The 22,340-nt window shown below is 40.3% G+C and overlaps 1 protein-coding gene across 2 annotated transcripts in view; it reads left to right on the top strand.

Annotated features, from left to right (window-relative positions):
* The window catches only part of SLC28A3 (solute carrier family 28 member 3), a 54,232-nt gene extending 38,701 nt beyond the window's left edge, over positions 1-15,531 (top strand). Inside the window, exons 10-18 of one of the 2 annotated variants that reach the window (XM_019750092.2) lie at positions 1,122-1,202; positions 3,185-3,310; positions 4,905-5,035; positions 6,195-6,363; positions 6,761-6,958; positions 11,980-12,061; positions 12,762-12,860; positions 13,110-13,230; positions 14,046-15,531. In XM_019750092.2, coding sequence (XP_019605651.2) covers positions 1,122-1,202; positions 3,185-3,310; positions 4,905-5,035; positions 6,195-6,363; positions 6,761-6,958; positions 11,980-12,061; positions 12,762-12,860; positions 13,110-13,230; positions 14,046-14,172 — 1,134 coding nt within the window. In that variant the 3' untranslated portion in view covers positions 14,173-15,531. The remainder of the gene's footprint in view (positions 1-1,121; positions 1,203-3,184; positions 3,311-4,904; positions 5,036-6,194; positions 6,364-6,760; positions 6,959-11,979; positions 12,062-12,761; positions 12,861-13,109; positions 13,231-14,045) is intronic. The other variant, XM_074330610.1, reaches the window with a different exon arrangement.
* Positions 15,532-22,340: the final 6,809 nt, after the last annotated feature.

The following is a 22,340-nucleotide window of genomic DNA, read 5'->3' as shown; positions in this document are numbered from 1 at the left end:
CAACAAGTCAGACAGCTGCCAGGGAAAGCAGCATTGTTCCCTTCATCTTGGCCATCCAGCTGGTGCTTTACACAGAGTCACTGCTTATCCTCAGGAGGTCACGATAGTGGGCACTCCTGGTCTAGGAGTTGCTAGAGAATTAAAGCAAGTCGGAGGAAAGGGGGCACTGCTTTTCGTTCCAGGGGGAGTTTCATAAGCACACAAATTAAAAAAAAATAAAGTCTGAAGAATTAGTCTCATTCCTGCTTCCCCAGCACCTGTCAATTCTACACTCATATGTTAGACCACAAAACTAGGAAATTTGTAAGATAGTTTGAATGCACATGAGAGCAAGGCAGTGCATACAGGGCCTGGGCACAGACAAAGCCCTCCTTTGATCTCTGTAAGTAAATAAAATGGAGGGAGAGAGAGAGAGAGAGAGAGAGAGAGAGAGAGAGAAACACCAGTCAACAAATTCAGAATTTCAGCAAGAGTGCCAGGGCTCATCATTTTCTGATTGTCTATTTAAACATTGAGAATTACTGTGCTCATGTCTAAGCATAAAGAAAGGAGAGAAAATGCAACAGAAAGTCCTCATCCTGGGGTGGCCCCACCGTCTCTGGTTGGAAGTAACAGTACAAAAGTGGGACTATAAACTATGTTCATTTGAATTAACTAGAAAGGCCAAACCTCAACTACACGCCACTACTTATTAGTTGGGTAATCTTTGACAAAACAACTAAACTGTTCTATGCCTTGATTTCCTCTTCCATAAAATGGACATAATTATAGGACCTCCCTCAAAGGGTTATTATGAGGATTAATGAGATTAAACACATTACTAGAATCAAGGGCTTAAAAAGTGCCTGGAATGCAGTACAGCCTGCATGACTGTTTACAATATTTCAACAGAAATTCATTTGTATAATGTTCAAAGTATATACAATGACTCAGACTTACCACTCAAGGAGGATTTGATCAGCCTGCTCTAGGGCCTAGATATGATATACTCACATGTAGCACCATCACTACCTGCCAACAATTGTTGAAGTCTGCAGCATTTTCCTCCAGTTTAAAGATCTTTATCCCTACTTTGAAGTTTTGTGTATACAAATAGTTCTTCATTGGCTTTTCCCATTTAGGTTGGATGGCTAATGCTAGTTACTATGGGATCATCTCCTATTGAGTCTGTAGTTGCTGCTGGCAATATATTCATTGGACAGGTAAGTTGTACTATCAAAAAAATAAAGCAAAGCAAAACATCTGCTGAAGTGAATACTCTTCCCAGAAAGTAGAATAAAAAAATGACTATTATTTCTTTCAGTGTAGGGGAAGGGTGGCAAAAACACGGAATACTTAGTATTGACAACATCCAGATGAGAGAGAGAGAGAGAGAGAGAGAGAGAGAGAGAGACCAAGAGTCTTGGTGCATTCATGTGGGATTTGGGTTCTTGAAAATTATGGAGAGGAAGAGAGATTGAATCATTTTATCAAAGCACTGGGCTTCTCATGTATAGATTCTCAACAAATCTTTTCTGACTTAATTGAACTGTTAAGGTCTCTGGCTCCCCTTCAGAGGCTAACAGCTCATGCACTCAAATGGAGTTCACCATTTATCTTGGAGCTGCAGACATGCACAGGCAGTCTAACACTCGGTAGTATAATGCTCGTAGTAATGAAAGAGACCAGGAAAGGCTTTTGACAAACAACCATACAGCTGTATACATATTTGAGCTCATTTTCACTTGGCGGAACTGGCTAACAGTCTCTTCTTTGCCGAGCCTGAAGAAAAACGCTGATGAACAAAAAAGCGTTTTCACTTCTCTGATCTATCACATGGATAAATATTCATTTGCCTAATGTCCATTTAAGCAAAAAAAAAAAAAAAAAAAAAAGACACCTCTATGCCTTAAAACAGCAGCATTCCTAAGGGGTAGCTGAGTAAAAAATGGTAATGATCATTCTCACACTCAGGATATGTAGCTTCAGGCAGAACGGCATCACACACCATGGAAACCAAGTGTGAATGCTTGCTAGCGTGACTGCCCAAGGAAATTGGATTTGAAGCAAAAATCAAGTCACCCAGAAAAACACATGGCCCCAAATCCTAGGCTTACAGCTGCTCCAGGCAGGCTGAGGCTTCTTCTTGGGAAGCCCAGCTTGCTAGCCTGAAGTATAGTCTTTGCAGCGGGGCCCATACTTCCTTCCCTAGGAGTTGCAATTATAATAATTATAGTCATAAAGTCTCTCAGGACTAATTAGGGCACCATCTTGAGTTGATTACTCCTACCTGCGGGGTAAGAGGGCTCATGTACTGAGTTTTATTTAGTCCATAAATTGAAGCTCAACACATTCAATCTTGTAGAACAATTAGAAATAATGAGGGGAAAATTGTAAAATTGCACACAGGCTTCTATGGTGCTCCATTTGATACTTAATATGCTAAAAGTACAGCTATTACTTATGGAGAGCCCCTCACTGCAGGCGGCCTGCCCTCCTTAATGGGACTCAAGCCCTCACAACTACACCCTCTCCAAGTTCTTTCCACCCAAGCAGGAGAGAGGGGTCTCTGATTCCTAATGAGAAAAGGGCCTGTGGGCCCCTGTCCTTGTATTGCTGATATTTTTCTATATATTGGGGGTGCCAAAAAAATGTATACGCATTTTAAGAGACGTTATCTTAAAATGTGTATACATTTTGGGGGCACCTTCTGTATACATACTTGTCTCTCTAGTCAGCAAAGAGGTTTAGGGTCTGTCGAATGAAGCTAGAAGATGGGACGTCACAGAGGCTTGGGAATCACAATACAAAATTCCAGGCCACTGGGTGGAGTCACTTGGCCAATGATGTCCCCACCATACAGAAGTGTACACAGACATCAGAATCAAATCCTAGGCTGGGGGGGTGGGGGAGGGCCTTCTGTGAACTGGCCTTGTGAATTGTTCCAACTTTACACATGACTCTATACTGTAAGCACACTGTCCTGGAGTTCAAATGACCCAGATATCTACAGTGTGGGTCCTTCAACTTGAGCATGCCTCAGAACCACCTAGAGGTCTTTTCTGCTTCAGTAAGTCTGAGAATTTGCATGTCTACAGCGTCCACTCTTAGAAATACTGCTTTTAGAGAATGGAAATTTGAGAAATTGGCATAAACTCCCCAGATTTAAAAGGGAACATTTAATCCAGTTGCTCTTTTTTTCCAGTCAGAGTCTCCATTGCTGGTCCGACCGTATTTACCATACATCACCAAGTCCGAACTCCATGCAATTATGGCTGCTGGGTTTGCTACCATTGCTGGAAGTGTCTTAGGTGCATACATTTCTTTTGGGGTAAGAAAGTTTGGGGATTAATTTATGGAAAATACATCCTCTTCTGTCTTTGCTATTGTTATTTCTTTTTTCTTTCCCATTGCTGCTAGACAAGGAGGCCAAAAGAGTGTCCTTTGTGATGTATAGTTGGTCACAGTTTCTTTGGCATTTGAATGGAGTGACCCCAAGGAGGTTTGGGGCTCCATTTTCATTTCTGTGCCAGCTAAATGTGAATTATATGCAACCATAACAAAACGAAATCATATTATGAGGTTACTTAGGCTGAAAATTTTAATTGTCTAAAAATAAATAAATGAAACTATTATATTAGTAAAGGCAATCTAGTCCAGAGGCCAGCAAACTACGGCCCATGGGCCAAATATAAGTCACTCCCTTTTTTCATAATCAAAAAGTTTTTTTTGGAAACCAGCTACTTCCATTCATTTCTCTATGGCAGACTTTATGCTACAGACTTGAATAGTTGTAGCCCCAAAAGTCAAAAATACTTATTCCCTGGCCCTTTACAGAAAATGCTTTCCGACCCCAGGCCTAGAGCAGTGGTTCTCAAACTTTACTGCACATTAGAATCACCCAGGAGCCTTTAGAAGTCCTACTGCCAGGCCCATACCCCAGAGTAATTAAACCAGAATTTCTTGGGATAAGACCCAGGCAGCAATAGTTTGTTTTTGTTTTTAAAGTCCCCAGATTCCAACGCACAACCTAGTTTGAGAGCTGGTGACCTATGGCATGGGGCTGGAGAATGTTATGATAACTGGTGCATGGGCCCAAGCACAGAGCTTACAAGCCACACATAGATGCAACCCCAGTGGAGAGATAGAATAACAGCTGTGTGACCTAGGTGGTTAGGATCTCTTACAAGATAGGCGAGTTTCATTCCACGACTTCAGGGAGGACTCGAAGAGCCAATCAGTGGGAAGACGGAAGAAGAAAAGGAGTAAGGAGACCTCAGGAATAGAAATTTGACCAGATCTCCTGATAGGAGAAGGGAGAGGTGCTGATTCTGGAATTCTGAAAATAGAGGGATGAGAATCCAGAAATCTGGGATCTCCTGTGGGGAGGAAAGGGAAAAGAGTTTAAGTAGACCAGCAGTGAGGAAAACAGAAATAGTTTACAGACTAAAGGGACTCTGGATAAATGAATATTATGTAAAGACACAAAGGATTTCAGGAAAACAACAGGAAGATGGAAAGGGGTGTATCTATGTCTGTACCCCCAGATAGCCCCTATCTAAATTGATGATGCAATGAAATATGGGCTTTAGGGAGTATTTGAACATTCACAAGGACAACAGAAGAGTTTTTTTTGAAAGTTCTTACAGCACAGGATTAATTATTTTCTGAAATGATCTGATTTTAGTTTTGTGCTTCTCCTGGAGGAGGTGATTAATTAACACAAATTCCTGCCTTCTCCCTCTGAGTCTCAAAGCGATGCTGACTTGGCTACTTGAGCTCTTCCCAGCCTCCAAAGAAACATTATTTTCTGGCATAAAATCAATTCCTGCCCATCTTTTCCTTTATAAGGCTTTTGTGTCATTTATTCTGAGCACAACAGAAAAGCTGTACCGAAGTTGGCCTTTTTTGTCCTGAAATTGCAGGTTTCGTCCACCCACTTGTTAACTGCTTCAGTTATGTCAGCGCCCGCATCACTGGCTGTGGCTAAACTCTTCTGGCCTGAGACAGAAACGCCTAAAATAACCCTTAAGAGTGCCATGAAGATGGAAAATGGGTAAGTGGAACACGTTCACCTAGTTAATGACTGCACAAGCCAGACTGGGGGGCGGGGGAGGCATCCAAATTCAAAGTACAGCACAAAGTGGATGACCAGAGAGCACAGTGAATTGTGGCAGTAAACTGGACTTGATTTCCCAGTGACTATACTGCACCCCAAAATCTTGATTCAACACTTGAGGACAATCTTTCTAAATCCCTGAATGTCAATAATACATTTCCTTAACTGTTCGATGTAGATATTTCACTTTAAATATGGCATATGTTCATTGAGCTTTGGTTTAAGACCATTGGAAAGCCATAGGGTAACCATTTCTAGAATTTTCTTACGTAACAGGGAAGAGACAGTATGATATAAGGCTAATCCTTAACCCCTGATCAGTTCATTTTCTTTGGCCCTGTGCAAAAGAAAAAAAGAGTGGAAAAGACTAAGGGATTGAGCATGTTCAAAAGTATTTTGTGAAATAAAATTAATCAACTAACATGTTTTTGAGATTCATCCCTTCTTTGTATATAAAGTCATAACCATGAAGTGAAAAACAAGTTGCCAAAGAATATATGGAATATGTGTTATTCCATTTATAATTTTAGCAAATGTGTAAACCTACACAGCATATTATTTAGGGATACAGACAAGTAGGAAAATTGAAAAGAAAGGGAATGATAAGCAAATTTTAAGGGAGCCAGGAACCTCTGAGATTAGAGAGAAGAGAATGAAATTGAGAAAGTGCTGAAGGGGCAGGAGGGTGGAACTCAAAGGTGACAGTGACATTCCATTTCTTAAATGAGGTGATGGGTATTCAGGCCTTGAATTGTTAGTTCTTATACCACAAACATTTTGTAAATATTCTCTCGTAGCTACTTTTAATTAAATACCATTTTTAAAACCTATAATATGTTTATCTTTTCCCAACTTTTTAATTATAAGTGACCCCATATAAAAGAGTTGTAGAACAGTTAGACATCCCTCATCTACACTCAACGGTTATAAATGCCATCATGATTTCATGGAATTCAGGTGGATATTTTGACTCAGGCTTGGGCCTGAGAGTTGGTCTCTCCACCGGAGTGAGCTCTGATAAGGCCACTTCCATACCTGTGATGTCCATCCACCGACAACTCCTCGGTAATTCTGGGATTTCTATTTTTTCATAAAGCGATTCAAGGAATCTCCTAGAAGCTGCAACACAGGGAGCCACCTCATCCATCTCCCTGGTGGCCAGCATCGCTGTGAATATGATTGCCTTCCTAGCCCTGCTGTCTTTTGTGAACTCAGCCCTGTCCTGGTTTGGAAACATGTTTGACTACCCACAGCTGAGTTTTGAGGTATAATTCTACCATGTTTCTCCTCCATTTTGTTTCTGACTATCTTTGTTTAAATATAAAAGGTTTGTGAACAGCCTTCCCTAACTGCCTATAGTGCACTCTTACCCAGCGTACACATTTATCGTGTATTCCCCACCTCCCCACCCCCTCTCTCTGTTCCTGTCACCCTCCTCCCCGCAACGTTCAGTCATTCTCTCCTGATCCCATCCAAGAATCCAGATTACTTCAAATGACCCAATTCCAACCTTGACTCCCAGTGGATAAAGATGAGCAAGGATGTGTGAAAGTATTTCTATGCCTAAAGGAGACACACAAAGGGCAAGAACAGTCTTGCCACGGGGGGTGAGGCAGAGGCTAATCACCACTCTAATAAAGTGTCTATTTTTGGTTTTTGTAGCTAATATGCTCCTACATCTTCATGCCCCTTTCCTTCATGATGGGCGTGGATTGGCAAGACAGTTTTATGGTTGCCAAGCTCATAGGATATAAGACATTCTTCAATGAATTTGTGGCTTATGAACACCTCTCAAAATTGATCAATTTAAGGAAAGAAGCTGGACCCAAATTTGTGAATGGTGTGCAGCAGTATATGTCGGTGAGTAAATATTGTGATTTTCAGTACACTTTTCATCACTATAAGAGGTCTGACAATTAAGTTCATGAACTTGTTGCACCAATGTTGCTAACTTTTTTTGATATCAGAGGGATTATTCATTATGAATTTGTTCCAACTGGACAGTTAACCAAGTTTACTATTTGGAAGTGCTGAAAAGGCTGCGTGAAAAAGTTAGACGACCTGAACTTTTCACCAACAATTTATGGTTCTTGCATCACGACAATGCATCAGCTCACACAGCACTGTCTGTGAGGGAGTTTTTAGCCAGTAATCAAATAACTGTATTGGAACACCCTTCCTATTCACCTGATCTGGCCCCCAATGACTTCTTTCTTTACCCAAAGATAAAGGAAATATTGAAAGAAAGACATTTTGATGACACTCAGTACATCAAGGGTAATACGATGACAGCTCTGATGGCCATTCCAGAAAAAATTCCAAAATTGCTTTGAACGGTGGACTAGGCACTGGCATTGATGCATAGCTTCCCAAGGGGAGTACTTCAAAGGTGACCATAGTGATATTCAGCAACGAGGTATGTAGCACTTTTTCTGGGATGAGTTCGTGAATTTAATTGTTGGACCTGGTCCATTCATCAGATAGTTACTGGTGCCTCTGTGTGTCAGATACCATGCAAGACTCTTGAGAAACACAAGGGAAGAAAACAGACCAAAAATCCCTGGTCTCTTGGAGCTCATTGTGTATATAGCACCTCACAGTTTTCAGTTATGTTGAATTAATCAGTGTGCATGTGTGTGCACCTGTGTGTAGAGAGAAACACGCTAATCCTTACCACTGCAATTGCTTGCTTTTCAGCTCTGTGGATCCAAACCCAGAGTCTTATGAGCTGGGACTGGACTCAATCAATCAACAAATATTTACTGAATACCTTCTGCATCCAGCCTACTTAGGTACTGAGGCCACAGCACCAAACAAATGATAGGGCCTCTGCCCTAATGGGGCTCATAGTCTAATGACCATGAAGGCCTCTTTCTTGCAGCTTAAAGAATTCTATAAACTCTGAGAAACCACCTAAATGCAACATAGTACCGGACATCCTAAACCAATAGTGAGACACAATTGCTACTCTCCAAGTGGATGAGAGAGAGAAGCTCAGAGTCTGTGGTCTGAACCTTTGAAACAAGTATCCTGTAACTATGTCAGGGCTTCAGGTCAATAAGCTGCAAGGAGATGCCCGTGTCTGATTGGCCTTGGATGGGATAAGAGAACCCAGGTGAAGCAATTACTTAGGTCATATTTGCAGCTGAGTATCCAACTTTTACTTTCCTGAAGAACAAAACTGTCACACAAGAAAACTCAGGGAAATAGTAAATATTTCTGACCACCATCATTATTCATTGAAACAATCCATTTGGAATTAATATCCTAGGCATATGTTTGGCTTTAAAAAGAAAGGGGAAGAAAAACATGCTGCCCAAGGTTCTCATAGAGACTGCCTACCTCTAAACACCACCACAGCCTTTCCCAGCCTCCCAAAGGCCAAACATGCAAATTCCCTCCCACACATTAAGAGATTCCAGGAGAGTATTGATTTGTATTTTACAGTCAAGGCAGTTTGACCCACACATCTGATATGAATAGTGGCTCTGTAGGTCTCCTGTTTTTCAAATGTTCATTCTTCAACTGACCGGACAATGGAAGTTAGCCCTATGTCCTCACTGTTTGGATATCACCACTAACCAGCTTGCTTCCCTGCCAAAAGTAAACAGTAGGCTAGATTAAGTGAAATGTTTTCCATCCCCAGCTGCCAGCTGCCAGGAGAAATTGCTTTTGTTAATGAGCAAAGCACGCTCCCAGTTGTGGCAGTGCTAAGCAGATCTGTGAACATGTTATTAAGAGGATAAAGACAAGAACAGTAGAGATGATTTGGGTTGGGGATGAGCCCAACTCCAGAGACAGGCGCACAGAGGACATTTGGACACATAAGCTCAACGGCTTCTGCTAGTGTTGAGTCATGATGGGAAAAGCATTTTTATTTTTCCAGATTTCTTATTTCCAGTCAACAAAATGAGTCCCTGCGATTTCTTGTTTACCAACCCAGAAGTGGTAGGGGTGTCCCAACCATCCTCTAGGAAATGTACCAAGTAACTGAAGTATAAGATCTGGGTGCATGAGGCAAAACCCCAATGTAATCTATTGAATTATGCCCACTGCTGACCTCCACCTAAGACATCAGAACATTTATGTAGCACCCACGTACCCAGAATGAAGTTTCTATTGCTCCATCATATTCTCTTCCTTAACGATAATACCCTATTTGTTGACATGTAATACATACCATGATACAGAATCAAAAGGTACAAAGAGATGCAGAGGGAAAAGTGACTCATCCTCCTATTTCTCTGCTGCTCAGCCCCTTTCCCTTTACCATATGCTCACTGTTCTAACCTGTTCTTTGCACTTAATGACATATCTCGGATGCCTTTCTATCAATGTCTGTGACATACCCTGTTTCCCCGAAAATAAGACCTAGCCAGACCATCAGCTCTAATGTGTCTTTTGGAGCAAAAATTAATATAAGACCCGGTATTATATTATATTATATTATATCATATCATATCATATTATATAAGATTCGGTCTTATAGTAAAATAAGACTAGGTCTTATATTCATTATTGCTCCAAAAGATGCATTCGAGCTGATGGTCCGGCTAGGTCTTATTTTTGGGGAAACACGGTAGTATTCTATTGGATGAGCACACCATAATTTATTTTAACCAGTCCCTTGTTGTTCACAAACACTATTACCAATTTTTTGCTGTTGGAGGTAGTGCTACAATGACTGTCCTTGTACATATGACATCTTGGCTCATATGCAGGGAGAACTGTAGGAGGTATTATGATTTATTTCATAGTGCAGTGCAGCTCTTTCCATCATGTAATCTTGCACATTTATGAGAAAAGGCAAAGTGGTATCATTTCAGCCTTCTTTTCCTCTAATTATAAAACTCTACGTGGCCACATCCGTGTATCCCTTCCTCACAGCTCCCCAGAAAGGAGAGAGAGGACTCTCAAGTGCTTTGTGCCATCTCCCTTCCCATGGCCTCTTAATAGGCTTGCCTGATTTGAAGCCAGTTGAAATAAATGAAAAGCACCAGAGAGAGCAGGGAATGAGAATGAGCTATTTCAGAAAGAGTGGACTGCTCAAATACTTGAAATATTTTTTCCTGCCTGCTATATGCACACTGAAAATCAACAAAGGGGTTCTCAGAAACCATGACAAAGAAGAGGGGTCTTATAATCAACAAAAACTTACCATGACCACTTAAGTCTTGAATATAAGCTTTAAAAAAATCCAGTTAGAGAAAGAAAAAAAAAAAAAACAGGCACCACTACTTCAAATGTAGCACTGGCCTGGTTTGTTCTTTGAACCAAATCAAAAATTTGTCAGGATTTTGGAACAGAAAATCATTGTCTCAATTGTGTGGGTGCCTTTACCAGGTTGGATAGGCCTTCGGTGAACAACAAAGAGCCTTTGTCAGTTCCTCAACCCGAGAAAGAATTATCTGGCCTGAGCAGCACCTCTGAACAATCAGAATAGAGGTGGGGTTGACTATGTTTATGGTTTTAAAAATTTACCTTCCATCTTCTCACTGCCCTGTAAGAAGGATTATTAATTCTCCCACTTGTAAGCGGCCACCTAATATCCGGATGGTCAGAGCTGAGGAACAAAGAAAGGCAAGCATACACGACAGCCAGACCGAAAGGAATAGCTCCTGTGATATCTGTGAGCTTCCGTTTTACTACGTAGTATAATTCCTTTTAAATTATATCCTCTTTACTGAAGTATAATTTGATATAAAAAAAGGTCCATTTTTGGTATACATGAACTTTGACACATGTGTCACCATGACCACCATCAAGATATTGAACCTTTCCATCACACGTAAAAAGTTTCCCTCATGTCCGATTGCAGTCAACTCCCCCCTCCCCAGTCCCAGAGAGCCAATCATCTTTCTTTCACTGTAGATTACTTTTCCTTATTCTAGAATGTCATATAAATGGATTCACTTAGCATTCATGTTGCTGCATATATTAGTTATTTTTATTTTTATTGCAGAGTAGTATTCTATTTTATGGATATCACAATTTGTTTATCCATTTGTTGTCAAAGGACATTTGTACTATTTCCAGTTTGGGGCTATTATTAATAAAACTATGATAAATATTCATGTACAGTTTTCTTATGGGCATATGTTTTTATTTCTCCTTGGAAAATTCCTAGGAGTGGGATTGCTGGGTCATATAGGTAGTGTATGTTAACTTGATAAGAAACTGCCAAAGTGTGTTTGTATTTTACAAACAGGCTATGTCAGCTTACATTCCCACCAATAATGTACAAGAGTTCCAACTGTTCCACATCCTCGCTAACATTTAATATTGTCCATCATTTTTTAGCCATTTTAGTATATGTGTAGTGGTATCTCATTGTTTTAATTTACATTTCCCTGAGGACTAATGATGTCGAACATCTTCTTATGTTCTTATTAGCTATTTACATGTCTTTTGTGAAATCTCTTTGTCCGTCTTTTATTGGGTGCTTGTCTTCTTACTACTGAGTTGTAACAGTTCTCTATACATTCTGAATAAGTCCTTTTGTCAAATAAATGTAATGTGAATATTTTCTGGGACCAATATTGAATCTTCAGCAGCTAGTACTGTGCTGGGCACATGGTAACAGGTGGCCAGGTCCTATTGAATGTTAGAAGTTATCATTAAGCAGAAAGTAGCAATTTGTAGAGACCAAGACTACCAATCCCAAGTCCTACATAGAGAATCTCTGAATCCATACAGCCCCTTTCCCTCCCTCAAAATTCAAGGGGAGCTGGAAAAGAGTCTAGGAAGCAGCGAGTGTTGGACATCATGCATTGTGCATTCAATACTGATTCCATAGTCACAATAGGAAGCCCAATTAGGATGTCAGATTTATAAGCTGGGTCACCCCGTATATACATCAGTGTGTTTATGCTTATTTACAGATGCGTTCTGAGACAATTGCCACTTATGCTCTCTGTGGTTTTGCCAATTTCGGTTCCCTAGGAATAACGATCGGCTCACTCAGTAAGTGAAAAGAATATTGTTCAACAACAGATGTGATGTAAACATGCTTCAAATCTCTATTTTGCTCTAAAACATTATTCATAACAGGAAAAAAAAAAAGGCCCTGCAACAGCAGGAAATCCTTTGGGGTCAATTTTTTATACCTGTTCTGCAAAGTAGTTTTCCTATGTATACCCAAGGTAACCTGAGGAAGAATTTGGTCAAATGGACAGATGCTTCTCCACCCAGGGGTGACGTAGGTTTCACTTTGCGTGCCAGTTCTAGGAGATTTGTAATGGCTACCTGAGGAAGGATTCTGAGGTCCAGTAGAAGTTCAGTGGGAAAATGCTGTGATTAAATTGTTATATCTGCTATGGGCATAGTAGATAGCTATGAATGAGTTGCAAATATTTGGAATCCGTCCTTGCAACCCATTTGCCTTGCCACACCCCCACACCCCATTCCAGGAGACTTTTGGATGAAAATGAAGCGTTGTTTCTTTGTGTGGACAAAATTCTTCCCTTCCTCACACACCAGAGAACTTCTCCAGATGTGGAGCTCATCACTAAGTTCTTGAACCTTGAATTTCCAGCTAAAATACTTTTTTAAGGTCAATTGACCTGAGACCCCAGCCCAAGAACAATTCTCAGAGGCTGGGACTTTGGAATTCTAATCAATATTCTCAACATTAATCTCTCATGCTTGCTTCCATGTTTCCCAGCATCCATGGCTCCTTCCAGAAAGCGTGACATCGCCTCCGGGGCAATAAGAGCTCTGATTTCAGGGACCGTAGCCTGCTTCATGACAGCCTGCATTGCAGGTACTGCAGTCAGTCCTTTGTGTCCTATCTCACCGTACCCACAGGATGGAAGCTTTCGGGGGGGGGGGGGGGCAGTGCCCCCAACCAGCACATGCAGCATAAGCTGCTGCAGAAAGCTGAGAGGCAGAGCTGCCATTAAGCATGATATAAAGTGAAATGTGTGGAGCACAGTGGAGGAGCTAAGAACAGAAAAAGAGTTCAGGGACTTTGTTAATTAATAAAATCAATGGTACTCTGTTCCACTTCCAGGCATGCTCTCTGGCACTCCTGTAGACATCAACTGCCTTCACATTTTAGAGGACGCCTTCAACTCCAGTTTACCTACAAACACAACCAATGCAATATCTTGTTGCCAGAGTCTATTGAGCAGGTATAGTATTCTTGATTATAACTTCTTTATATCCATTCGAGACTACCCCATCCACTTATTTTTATAACTTCATGACTCTCACTTTATCTAAATATAAGAATGTGTGTGGCAATTCTAACCAGCTTTCATTTTGACTTTTTTCACTAAGACTAGGAGCCATAATACTAGTCAGTGCTGCTCAAGCATTTAATATGCCCCCACCTGTGTATTAGGCATGAATTAACTCACTTAAACTTTGCAATCACTATATAAGTTAGGTACTCTTCCTTTGCTAAGCATTAGATAAACTCAGGGCTTGGAGAGACTATATCAATTGCCCAAGCAAAATGAGTGCATGCACAATCAAGACAGAAAGACCCAAGAAGAGCCGATGCCCTTAACTAGTAGCGACTGTTAGTTACTAGGTACTGCCTCCTTTTCAAGGGGATCAAGCAATGCAGGCTGTCCTGACAACATGGCGATAGGCTACGGAGGATGGGGGGGTCATGCCAGCCACCCCCACCCTGTACAGTTTCTATTGACAAAATGAATATCCCCACCCTATCTGCCCTTCTTAATATGCAAGTGTTCTATAAGGATTGATTCAATCATTTCTTTGATTATTCTCGAGGAAATAGGGGAAGTCCTTGAGGCCAAATAGGATTTGAGAGTCAAAACTAATTCTCCGGTGCCCCTGTCCTTAACCTACCCTAACCAGAATGTGAGGGAGGAAATCAGGTTCCCGCCCTGCTCTGTTTTCTCATGTGTCACCATCTTTTTCATCTGTTTCTGTCTTCTAAGGCTCAACTTAACTCTTTCATTCCACTTTCCACTAGAACTGTTGCCAAGGGTCCCGGCGAGGTCATCCCAGGAGGGAACCACAGCCTGTATTCTTTGAAGAACTGCTGCCAATTGCTGAGTCCCTCAACATTGAACTGCAGTTGGATCCCTGCTGCATTTTGAGTTCACCCACTTCTCCAACAGAACTCTAAGTACAGGTGTTGAATTTTCTGCTTTGGGGAGAAAAAAAAAAAAAAGGCTATTCTCCACAGACTGACACTCCCATCATGGAATCAGCTTTAATGGGAAAGAAGAAAAGCAGGAGTGAACCCTTCAGATCTACAGACTCTTCCTCCCCTTCCCCCACCTCCCCAACCCTTTCCCCATTGAGAACTATTATGGCATCCCAAAGTGAGGTGTTGTCTCCAGTCCCAAAAATGTTTTCTAACCTTACAATTTCAGAACATTTAACCAGAATACAGGTACAAATGACAGCTCACAACAACTGCACCATGACTCAGCCACTCACTTAGAGCAAGTCTCTTAGTCCAGAGTGGTTTGTGTAAAACATTTCAGGTGAGATCACTCTGCATTCACACTGGCTCACCTGAAATAGCCTGAACTTGAATCTCACATGGAGGAGGACCAATCATTAGTGTCACCCACTCATTATCTGCCCTTAGGAAGTCCTGGAGAAATTAGGAATCCTTCAGAAGAACACCTAGACTATCCCAAAATAGGTTTTAAATCCTGTGTGCTTAGAGGGTTATACCAGTCAGCCTAAGTTCAACTGTGCTGCAATAACAAATAAGCCAAAACTCTTAGTGGCTTACAAGTTTATCTTTCACTCACATTATATGTTTATGGAAGGTCAATTTTGGCCATACTCAATGTTATCTTCATTTCCAGGACCCAGGCTAAAGAAGCAGGCCCTATGTGAGGCATGTTGGTCTTATGAGAGAGGGAAAACAAAGATGGGGACCTCATGATGGCCCTTAAAACTTCTGCTAGGAAGTGACATCTTTCACATCTACAGTCCATTATCCAAAGCAAACCATGTGACAAATCTAATGTCAATGGCCAGGGATGAATTATCCTGTCACAGGGAGGGACAGTGATTCTTTTGAAGAAATAATATGATAGACCACATGAATGCATAATATCTATGTCTCCCTTTAAGGAGTCAGCCTATTATTATAGGGTAAAACTGTACACCTCTTCATATGCAAATTTGGTTATGTTCCTAGTTACAGGACTGGAAAATGGCACTACACTTGAGTCAAAAAGCCATGAAAGGACCATTTGAGGAAGTTAAATAAGTCCTGGTTGAGAGCTAAAAACCTTCCATTGATACATCCACTGACCAGGAAAGCATCAGCATCAAACTTGCTTCCTTAATGGGTGCTGAGGCTTAATGTGTCTCAGGAGAAAATTCCAGAGACAACGGTGGGTGCTCTTTAATGAAATGCTCATTACCAGTGCTCTTCATACCATGTTCGTTGAGAAAACACAAACATTAAAAGGTGATTCACACAAAAGAAAGAATGTGAAAAAGATTTTGAAATACCTTAAGTAATTTATTTTTTCCTGTTTGTTCATGTACAAGAGTAACTTTTTAAATCTATGAGTAAACAGTTGATTTTTTTGTAGTGGTGGTGGTGATGGTGATGGTGGTAAAGGAGCAAGCTAAATGCCCAAAGGACTCTTTATCTCTGAAATATAATATACCAGGATGTTTCTAGTTATTCATCATTTGTATCAAATTTTTCTTGGAACTCAATGTGCCCTTTTAGTATACAGACTTTATTTTATGAAAACATATTTATATGTCAATTCCCTCTGTTCTTTATGTTCTGGTGTCAGTCTTCATAAAAGCCGTTGGCTTAGTGTGTCAGGGATGCCAGTTATTCATATGTTCTCCTTCATCTGCTATTATTTTTCTCTTTCTGCTCTTTTTAACTCTTTGCATTTTTCTATTCTGTTTCATTTTTAAGACTCTCTAACAGAATCTCTTTGCTGTTTCTAGTGTGCCTCTCTGACCAACTAATTTTCAAATTCTTTCTGTTGCCATTACTATTCCTTGGATGTTTGTAGCTCTTAGCTCTTCTCTGAGCTCTTTTATTATTTCAAGGAAAACCATTACTGCCCTCTTTTTTAAGTATTTTTCTTTTTCAAATTACAAAAAGTAATGTCAATTTGTAATTTTAAAATGACTATGTTACAGATGCTCCTCAACTTACAATGGGGTTACATCCCGAAAAACTCATCATACTCATGAGTTGAAAATATCATTAGTTGAAAATGCATGTAATACACCTAACCTACCAAACATCATAGCTTAGCCTAGCCTACTGTAAACATGCTCAGAAAACTTACATTAGCCTACAGGTGGGCATTAACTTGCATTTTATCTCAAGAGTAATTGCCTTCCTCTTTTTCTCACCAGAAGTAGGAGACACAGATGGGCATTTTGTAGATATGGGGATGGGAAAACAAAGCCAATATCCAAAAAATGCTGGCAACACAGTACACTGTAGAGTATCAGTTGTTGGTTTACCCTTGAGGTCACATGGCTGACCAGGAGCTGTGGCTCACTGCCACTGCGGCTCACTGCCACTGCCTAGCAGCACGAAAAAGTATCTTTTACCACATGTCACTAGCACAGGAAAAGATCAAAATTCAAAATTTGAAGTTTGGTTTCTACTGAACGTATGTCACTTTCGCATCATCATAAAGTAAAAAAATCGTAAGTCAAACGATTGTATGTCGGGAATCGTCTGCATACACGTGCATATCTTTCTCCCCTCACCCTCCCCAACCCGCTCTTTCCAGTACCACACCCCTGAGATTATTATTGTTTCATTGCGACCATATGCACCTTTCTCCAAACATATAAGAATGTGGGAGATTTGTTGTTTCTATACAAATAGAATGAGTCTATTTACATATCACCTGCAACTACTTTTCACTTGGCAATATACCTTGGAAATCCTATAAGGCACTTATAATTCTAGCTCTACCCTTCCCTTCCCAGTATTGTGTGTGTGTGTGTGTGTGTGTGTGTGTGTGCGCATAAATGAGACAGTTCACATAAATGAGACAATATGCTACATGCTCCTAAGGAAACCACTTAATGGAGGTTTTGTGTTGCGTGGTGATGTCTTCACTCTTCTTTAGCAGACATAGAAGCTGAAGGGCTGCTTGTTCCCCCCCAGTTTATCCTCTACCCATCCACCCATAGTCTTCTAAGATGGTGTCTAAGTTTCCTATGTGTTTGCTCAGTTGTCTGAAGCCACTAAGTGCTGACAGCATGCTGCGGTTAGCCTCTGCGCGCTGATCTGATTTCAAGCCAATGCTGTGACATACATTCTTCACTCTGCCTAGTCTGCCCATGAAATTGAAGCCCTCAGCCTTCTTCACACTGGTACAGTGTTCACTAATCTGAAAGTCCTTTTTCAAAGACAGTATCACGAGTCCAGATATGAATGTTTCCTAATTTCAATGAAGGTGGAAGTTTGCTTTACTGCTTATTATTCTCCTTATTGTTTTCCACTGGTTTGCAAAAGCAATAGGGGACAGAAGTGGCATTTCTCTCCCCGGTGCAGAAACTATGGTTATAAACAAATTATCTGACCCTATAGAGACCGTAGGGTCTCAGCCAAGATAAGATTGGAGTCATGGAATATAGAGAATTTTCTTTGATTTTTTCCCCCACTGGTAAAATCAGAACATCCAAGCAATTAATTAGATTTGAGTGGCAAGGTCTCTGTAACTACACAGATTACTAACATGCATTCATTTTGCAGATGCCCCCAACTAATTGCTTTTATATTTCTGTAGTTTAATTAGGCTGGTGGGCCACGGCGAAGGGCTTGAGACATGCACTTGCCCAGTGAGGCTGACTTCCAATTACAGAACAATTCTGAAATCAGGCATGCTTATAAAGGAGGCATTAAAGGACACGATGTACCAGGAAGGATAAGTACTCTAAACGTACTGGAGCGGAGGAAGGGGAGGCAATCATTCACATTTAAACAGGCAGGAGCACAGGACTTAAGGAAGAGATGTCTGATACAGGCTCACCATATGGTGCTAATGAACCATATGGTCCTGAGTGTAGCTACTTGTTACAACCTGTTACTTAATTTAAACAACAACAACAACAACAACAACAACAACAACTTTGTTTTAAGCTTAAGCAGGAAGGGAATTATACACCTACCAATTCTCCTTCTGGATCGAAAGACAGCACAAGCTTATGATGATAATTACGTTTTCCTTTATGTTATTATATAAAGGCAATATGACTGCCCCCTGGGTGTAGAGTGAGTACTTTCAATCCTAGTTATTATTGGGCTACTTGACATTTTTATATCAAAAGACTCTTGAAAATAAACAGTGAATCTGCACCAAGTCAGCCCCTCTTACCCTAATTATGCCTTTTGAAAAATGGGAAGACAGTGATAATATTGAGAAGAGTACAGACCTGTAGCCACAGAACAGAGAAAAGCACTCAAATGACAACCTTGAAATTTAGTCCTCTGGCAACGGACAACCAACCATGTTACCATGAGAAATGAGGATTAGAAACAAAAACTGTCTTACAAGTCATGTTAACAGGCAGCATCAGCCCTATATCTTTCATGTACTGGACATACTTTTGGTAATATTCATAAAGGATTGTAGAACCCTAGATGGTTCAGAAATGCTTCAAGGCCTCTTGCCACGCCCCCATCCCAGAGAAAGCCACCACACCCATGGCTGAAAGCAAAGTTGGGGCAGTATTGCCTGGTCTAATCTAAATCCCTTCACCTGCAGAGTACCTACCTCATTCCACAATTGTTTGCTCACATGTCTGACCGTTAGACTACTACTTGCTAGGGATCTCTAGTACCTAGTATCTGGCTTCTAGTAGACATTTGGCAAATGTTTATTCAGTGAATGAATGAATGAATATTGCAAAATGGCTAACCTTCACATAAACACAAAGACTGAACTGGGTCACTGATAAAAACTTTAAAAATCTCATAAAAAATGAATACTCACAAAAATTGCAAAGGATAGGCAATTGTATAATTGAGAAATTGGAAATTTCCTCCCACCTCAATCTCATTCCCCTATAGTTGGCCACAGTTAACACTGCTAATTTTTCGCTACATATAATAAACAATACCATAAGGTATAACTATCAAACTGGAGTGGATGTGTCTTCCTTCAAGCCCAATGCCTAAATCACTTTCACCTTCCATTTTCTGGCAACATCAGGCACATGATTCTGCTTGTCTTACATTAACTGTGTTGTACAGTGATTAGCAAACAAAGTATCAGGGGACTGGCCTTCCTGATATAATTGGCAAGGACAGTCTGCAATTTAGTAGTATTGTCTGTGTTGAAGCTAAATGGATCCCAATACCCAACATAAATAGGCATAGTTAAGTAACCAGATTCTTTGTGCTTTATATGAGCAATTTTCCTGTCATCACGTTTGGAAAAGCTCTTACAGGAAATGGAAAACAACAAGCTGTTTGCTACTTCTGGCAGGCTTGGTAGTACGATTCAGCAGCTAAGAGTTCAGCTCTGGAGCTGAACTGCCAGTGTTCCAGACATTAGCTCCATTACCTTAGATATTTATGTAACCTCTCTGTGCCTCAGTTTCCCCATCTGTAAAATACAAATACACCTATCACCTCTACCATATTTTTGTGAGAATTAAATAACATAAATCATGTAAAGCATTTATAAGCTTGCCATACAGACAAAGGCTAGAAAACACTCTTTTTCTTCATCGAGGTATAATTTATAAAGAGTAAATACACAGATTTTAAGTGTACAGTTTGATGAGTTGTGACACCCATGTGACTATCACCACCCTGAAGATGAAGCACATTTTCTTCATTTCAGAAAGTTCCCTGCTGCCCCTTTCCAGTCAATCTCACCCCCCATCCTCCCAGGTTAGCCTGATTTTCTTTCCCCTAGAGATTAGTTCAGATAAATGGTTCAGATAGAACGTCATATAAAATGAAACATACAGCACATGCTCTTTTGACTCTGGCTTTTCTCACTCAGCATAATATATTCAAATTTTACCTAGTAGGTCATTCTGTTTTTATTGCTGAGTATTATTCCATTGTATGAATATTTCACCATTTATGTATGCATTCTACTCTTGATGGACATTTAGGTGGTTTTCAGTTTTTGCAGAATATTTGTTTTTGAAAGAAATTTCTATTTGCCGCACATTGCTTATGTACTTTAGGATATTTTAAGCTTAGGAAATATAAATTGGTTTAACCACATGGAGGTTTGCGCCTTAACGCCCTCTCTCTCCCTCAGAATCTTGCAGAGTCTCTTTACTATATGTTATTTTTCCCAAGGATTTTCAAGATTGTTGCCTTCAGACCACAAACTGGAAGATCAGTGTGACTGAGCCTCAATCGGGAAGAACAGGGAAGCTGGAGCACCATAGGTGACTCTTGGTGCAAAAGAATGTCGATTAGTCTACCCCTACACACTACATAATGGCACTTCCACTGTACAGCATTTTGAGAAAAATCACTGGGCTTCTCTAAGGCTCTAATAAAAATAAGATTTACGTTAGCATTTGATCTCATAGGGCTCTAGTGCAAGAACATGAATTTTTAAAAATACAAGACATGTAAGAAAACACTTTGTAGTTTGAAGGTATTGTAGGAAAGCCTGACACCCACGTGAGATGAGCTCTCATCAGACCGTAACAGATTTTGGCTCCAGCAGCTTGCAAGGTACACAAGCATCCATCAGGTGAAAATGTTGTTACTTAGGAGCAATAATAAATGTACTCCTATTTTGGGGAAAGGTTGGCCAGTTCTTAAAAGCACTTGTGTGAAACAAAGACTAATTCCCATTACAATTCACCCATCAAAAGTCAACCTGCCCTTTTTGAGAGGGACATCTCAAACACTTGAAAATTATTTGCTCTCTTTGATCAACTATTCATCAATGTCTGGCCATAAAAAGCAGGTTATCCAGAAAGTGAAGGTTTCTGCGTCTACTTAAACCAAACAAAAGGAAACAACATGTTCTTGGTGGCTCTAGGGAGGCTCTCCTGTTAGTCTGACTTGACTCTGGTTTCCATGGCAACAAACTCCGGAGTTCTCAAACAAGTGCCAAGGGCTCACAGGAGGCTGCAGCTGGACACTCAAGAAAGTTCTTTCTCAAAAGCTACTGAAGCATTCAGAAAGAATTCGATCAAAATTTCATCTAAAATTGGCAGGGGTGGGGGGTGCTTCTAGATGACCTAAAGATAAAATGAATTTCTTAAATGCTCTCTCCTCCCTCTTACCAGTAATACCAGGAATATGCTTGATGGGAATTGTATTCAGGATGTAGGTTTTTATAAGTGCCTCTGCTCGGGTGGATAGCCCCAGACACAGTCCAGACATCAATAGTAAGGAACAGGGCAGAGATCCAGAGGGTTCCCCCAGCAACTGGCCAGAGCCCGCATGGACTTGGGAGGACAAGGCATAGATTCGGGCTCTGGAGGTGACTCTCTGCATGAGCCCGCTGCAGCTGCTTTGGGAAAGGCGCTCAGAGGCATTTTTGTCTCTACTCCTCATAATAGATTTCATAAGATGCTTTATTGCAAAATAATCAATCATATTTGTTGTAGGAAAATATTCATAATCTTAAGGAGAAAATCAAAACTTTACCCATATCCCATTACAAAAATACAATAAATAGTAATAATTTGTAGTGTATAATCATTAAATATGTATATGTGTGGATAATATTTTTTAAATGAGATCACTATTGTGATATATTTTGAGGCGAGCTTCCTCCCCTTAATATATCATGAACACTTTTGCATATTGTCAAATATTTTCCTACATTATCATTTTTAAATGGCTGCAAAGCATCCCACTATATAAACTCTACTATAATATAGCTTAGCTCCTATGGTCATGATGGATGTTTCCATTTTCATGATTATTAACGCATCTGCAGTAACTATTCTTTTCGTCAAATCTTTGCACAAATTCATGATTCATTCCTTACAAGGCATACAAAAATGCTAGAGACAGAGATTTACCTCCAGACAGAATGTTTTCCATCATATGCTAAACCTCAGGGCAAATCCAAATGATCAATCTTTGAATGGACAACATATTTCCAGTACAAAGTCAGTCTACTTGTAATCAAAATTGCAGCTTCTGCTGGCAATTAAGAAGGTAGGTGAAACATGACAGCAAGCCTGGGCTTGGGTAGGATTTCATACACTAACCACTGACATCACTTTGTAACAACCCTTGGTAAATGACATACCAGGTTATCTTCATCTGATTAAAGATGAAGTTTCTATTAATAGTTCCAAA

The sequence above is a fragment of the Rhinolophus sinicus genome, linkage group LG04 (genome assembly GCF_036562045.2).
Source record: "Rhinolophus sinicus isolate RSC01 linkage group LG04, ASM3656204v1, whole genome shotgun sequence".
In the NCBI taxonomy this organism is placed as follows: domain Eukaryota; kingdom Metazoa; phylum Chordata; class Mammalia; order Chiroptera; family Rhinolophidae; genus Rhinolophus; species Rhinolophus sinicus.
The sequence above is the reverse complement of the archived record's forward strand: the minus strand, read 5'-3'. Positions and strand labels throughout refer to the sequence as shown.